Source organism: Nicotiana tabacum, chromosome 11, assembly GCF_000715075.1.
Source record: "Nicotiana tabacum cultivar K326 chromosome 11, ASM71507v2, whole genome shotgun sequence".
NCBI lineage: Eukaryota > Viridiplantae > Streptophyta > Magnoliopsida > Solanales > Solanaceae > Nicotiana > Nicotiana tabacum.
Genome location: NC_134090.1, coordinates 41,374,869 through 41,379,553, shown reverse-complemented (window position 1 = coordinate 41,379,553; position 4,685 = coordinate 41,374,869). Strand labels below are relative to the sequence as shown.

Here is a 4,685-nt window from a genome sequence, read left to right as displayed (position 1 = left end):
ATTTAATTGGTCTTTTTTTTGATATGATAAGTTGTTCTCTGATGCCTCCTTCATTAATACTGCTCCTTTTTCTTGTTAGATGTTCCTTTAATCTTTCCTCAACACATCTACAATTGATGTGTTTCCACTACATCTCAACACTACTAGTTTAACGAGGCAAGAAAATGAAGGTGGATTGGGAACATCTCTTCGTCTGTCCTTTGTGAGACTTAAATACATGCTTGTTTAGATAAATATATGTGCTTTAAATAGGTGAAAATGATGATTTCATGCAACGTATTATATTGGAGCATTCTTAATGAAATAGTGTTCGCGGAACTTATATAACACCAAGAAGTGCAAAAGAGGTTGCATGAAAATATCTATAATATCACAATGGGGGAAGTTGTGACTGATGTTGATATGATGTTTAGGTTATGCTTAGCATATATTAAATTCTACACATAATAGAAAAGCTATCGGAATAGAGTCCAAGTTCCAAATTCGAGCCTATTAAAGAGTCACTATTACATGGGTTGTTGCAATACTGTCATTTATAATATTGTACTTGTTTTCGGCTATATGCGGGTTTGATTTCTTTTCTCAATTGTTGGTGATTCTTAAAACTATCAGAGGATTCACTCAAGATTTATTTTGGTTAATTTTTTAAATATGTTTAAAATTTTTAATCAAATAAAATATTATTGGATTAATCAAATAATCTTAATTCTTTCATTAAGTATGTTGTCTATATCAGACCTCTTGAGGTATGGTCCTTTCCCCCAAATGTTATGTGAACATGAGATGGTTTGTGCACCGGATTGCCCTTTTCCCCCCAAATAATCCTAATATAATTTTTTGGGATACAGACTATGGATTTCTAGAACATCTAGTAAAATATTATTTAAATTATATTAATGAGTGAACATTCTAATCGATATTAAATAAGTGAAGCGATAATATTACTCTGCACCGAATATGTAAAAACGCTCCCCGTACAACGACTATTTCACAACGGTACACACCAAAAGGCAAAAGCCCCTTTTTTGGGCGAGTCGAGGACACGCACAACCTCCTCACAGGGATGCCGGCCAATAATACGGCGGTGCGTCCAATGCAAAATAATGACCCCTAAGCAGGGACAAGTAGCTCCGCGGAAGGAATCTCTACAAAACTTAACTATGCATCGACGGTAGCTGCTCCATTGAAGCCGGACCCTAAAGGAAACAGACTCGAAAATCCGAATGTCAAAGCAAGGGTTACCACACATAATGGTATGTCTTTTGTAATCTTCAAGTAGAGTGACTACTACGGGGCGATGGCGATGGAATGTAGATACAAAATCATCGGCTAATTTCTCACAAACAGACCCAATAGTGAGCGCATTCGATCAGTCTTTGCAGAAAGGGTGTCGCTAAAAGGTGATGTTAAAATATGTTTATGACTTTAGAACTATTTTTACTGAAGTTACGAATGATGATGACTTCAAAACAGTATGGTTTAAAAGATCAATTGATGTAGATGGTTTGGTAATGTGGCTACAAAAATGGATGCCAGACTTTAAGCCGGAGGAAGACTCCCCAATTGCACCAATTTGGGTACTACTATCGGGCCTTCCATTTCACTGTTATACATGGCATTATGTTAAACAAATTTTAGGGCCTGTTGGACTGCCACTATCTATGGACATTGCTACAGACTATAGGACGAGACCAAGTATGGCAAAGGTCCGAGTGGAGGTAGACCTTACAAAACCTCAACTGAAATATGTATGGGTTGGTCAAGAAAATGAGACTAATCCCCTGAAAGGATTCATGCAGAAATTGGAGTATGAGGGAGTACCTAAATACTGCAAGCACTGTAGGAGACTTGGCCACTCTATTATACAACATAGAGTTGTTGAGAAGGAGAAAGAGGAGAAGCTTCAGGAGGCGACTAAGACCAAGGCAATCATGCCTGATAACAAAAACATTACTGGAGAGACTAACAAGGAGGAAAACACTGAGGCACAAAAGGAAAACCAACCAAATAACATGCTAGATGAGGGAACAAGTATTAGTAGACCTACAAAGTAAAGAACAAAGCAATGATGGAAATTAGGCTGATGGTTTCACTCTAAGTTAAAAATAAAAGAAACAGGAAGACAAAAGACTATCAACAACAAACATATGCCGCTACGAACAATGAAAAGAAAGAACCAAAGAAGCAAATCCAGGAGCAAGTTGATAAAGTCGTACAAACAGAGAAAGCACGGGAACAAGCGAGTCATGCGGAACAAAGTGCTCAAGAAGAACATGTAACAATGAATACACAGGCTACACAAGTAGAAGTAGGAACTGCAAGCAGCACCAAAAAAGGAATAAGGGGAAGAAGAAAGTTCTAAATAACAAGTTCTTGAAGGTTAAAAATAGAGTGTAGGCCAAACAAAGAGTAAAACATATTACTGAAAACAACATGATAGAAGCTATTGAGGAAGAAACATCGACTAACATCAACCTTGAAGATAAAAAAAATAGTTGCAAATCATAAAGGAAAAGAAAAGGCAGACAAACAACATCAGCAAAGTGGAAGAATTCATTAGAAGAAGCAGAAGTGTGGAGATACTATCACCTATGATTTTTGATCCAGAAGCAATACAAGGGTTAGAGGGTCAATGGGAGGTAGATTTGGGCCCAGTTGAAGTAATTCACAATGAACTTCACCAATGACATGGTCCGAAGCTAAACAGCACAGAGGATAGTAATACAGTTGAACAATCACATGAGGAATGTATGTCCTCCTCAAACGAGGAAGTTGATGATAGATTCCTCAATACTACAGTACCGTACAACAACTGAGAAGAAGATCCGATGATGAAGGAAACAAAAGAAATTATGGACAAGCATGGACTTTCACCTAGGAGTAAGAAAACAGGGGAAAAGAGCAACAAGAGTGGGCACTCTAAACCACCTGAAAGCTCTCAAAATTAGTTCACCCTCCATCCTTATTTTTATGATGAACATCATAATATGGAATATTAGAGGGATGAAATCAAAAGGTGCAACAAAAAGACTAAATAAGTTGGTCAACATACACAAGGCAGACTTTGTGGCTCTCCAAGAGCCCTTTTTGGAAGCTAATCAAATTGAAGGCTACAAATTGAAGCTAGGATTTGATAATGCCACAGCAAACAAGAATGGTGAAATATGGTTCTTCTGGAGAAACAATTATGATTGCACAATTATCTCTAATAAAAAGCAACAAATTACATTCAAATGTAAAAAGCAGGTGAAACCATTTTTTTCAGGATAATTGCAGTATATGCTAAGTCAACTGCAACAAAGAGAAATAGTCTTTGGAGTAACCTAAAAGAAATCCACAGGAGTGTGGATGGTCCTTGGACAGTGCTTAGAGACTTCAACTCAATTTTTGCTCCCGAAGAGAAAAGAGGGGGAATCCTTCATAAACTTAGTAGAAGCCTTGATTTTCTTAACTGTTTGGAGGAGTGTGAACTTACAGATGTAGGTTTCACTGGCAATATATTCACATGGTGCAATGGCAGTAGAAGAACAAGAAGGATTAGCAAGATACTTGATAGAGTTCTTACGAACGAAGAGGGGCAAGATGTCTTCTAGAACACAAGAATCGATCATCTTTCTAAAACTGGTTTAGATCATAATCTTCTACTTATGAAGTGCTCTAATAACAACGATAAGGTGATTAAGTATTTCAAATTTCTTAATTGCTGGACACAACAACCAGAGTTTATGGAATTAGTAAAGGATTCCTGGGCACAAGAAGTACATGGCAATGAACAGTGGATCATGCAAAAAAAATTTAAGACACTAGCAAAGAGATTAAGCACCTGGTCAAGACAATGCATTGGAAATATTTTTGACAAAGTGCAACAAATTGAAGCAGCAACTAGAAGTATGGAGGAAATATATAAGGAAAATTACTCCGACACTAACAGAGAGAATCTTCATAAGACTCAAGCTGAATATATTCACTGGCTTAAGGTGGAGGAATCTATCCTCAAATAAAAGGCCAGAATAAAGTGGGCCGAGGAGGGTGACACTAACTCTAAATACTTTCATAGTGTCATCAAACAAAGAAGAAGAAAAGCTCAAATTCATAGGATAAAAAACAAGGAGGGACATTGGATTGAGGGTAATTCTGCAATCTCTAAAGAAGCACTACGACACTTCAAGGACATATTCACTAAAGATGAGGAAAGGGATATGGGAGATATACTGAGATAGATTGAATCTATCATCACAGAAGAGGACAATGATCTACTTCAACATATCCCCACGGAGGAAGAAGTCAAGAATGCAGTCTTTTCAATTGATACTAATAGTGCAGCTGGACCTGATGGTTTTAATGGACATTTCTTTCAAGTCACATTGGACATCATCAAATAGAAGTTTTCAATTTTGTCCGGACTTTTTTCGACGGTGCCTCACTTACCAGATTCTATACACATTCATGTCTAGTGCTCATCCCCAAGGTGACTTCCCCGGTGGAATTCTCTCAACTTAGGCCTATTAGCCTATGTAATGTCATGAACAAAATTATCCAAAATTATGGCCAACAGACTAGCTCTAATTTGCCAAAAATTATCTCTGAAAATCAGGCTGGCTTTGTAAAAGGGAGGCTGATTACATAAAATGTGTCGTTAGCCCAGAAAATCATACATGGGATGAAAAATAACAACGATGAAGGAA

The 4,685-nt window shown here is 37.3% G+C and overlaps 1 protein-coding gene across 1 annotated transcript; it reads left to right on the top strand.

Annotated features, from left to right (window-relative positions):
* The first annotated feature begins 2,862 nt into the window (after positions 1-2,862).
* On the top strand, positions 2,863-4,001 carry LOC142165818 (uncharacterized). The gene is made up of 3 exons (XM_075224193.1): positions 2,863-3,167; positions 3,266-3,557; positions 3,654-4,001. Exons 1-3 carry the CDS (start codon positions 2,863-2,865, stop codon positions 3,999-4,001), a joined length of 945 nt encoding a protein of 314 aa, XP_075080294.1.
* The last annotated feature ends 684 nt before the right edge of the window (positions 4,002-4,685 follow it).

Excerpts from the sequence above, each read along its gene's own strand:
- LOC142165818 (XM_075224193.1), top strand. The coding sequence starts at position 2,863 with ATGGACTTTCACCTAGGAGTAAGAAAACAGGGGAAAAGAGCAACAAGA. Across the intron at positions 3,168-3,265 it reads AACAAGAATGGTGAAATATG|GATAATTGCAGTATATGCTA; the intron begins GTTCTTCTGGAG and ends CATTTTTTTCAG. Across the intron at positions 3,558-3,653 it reads TTAGCAAGATACTTGATAGA|TGCTCTAATAACAACGATAA; the intron begins GTTCTTACGAAC and ends CTACTTATGAAG.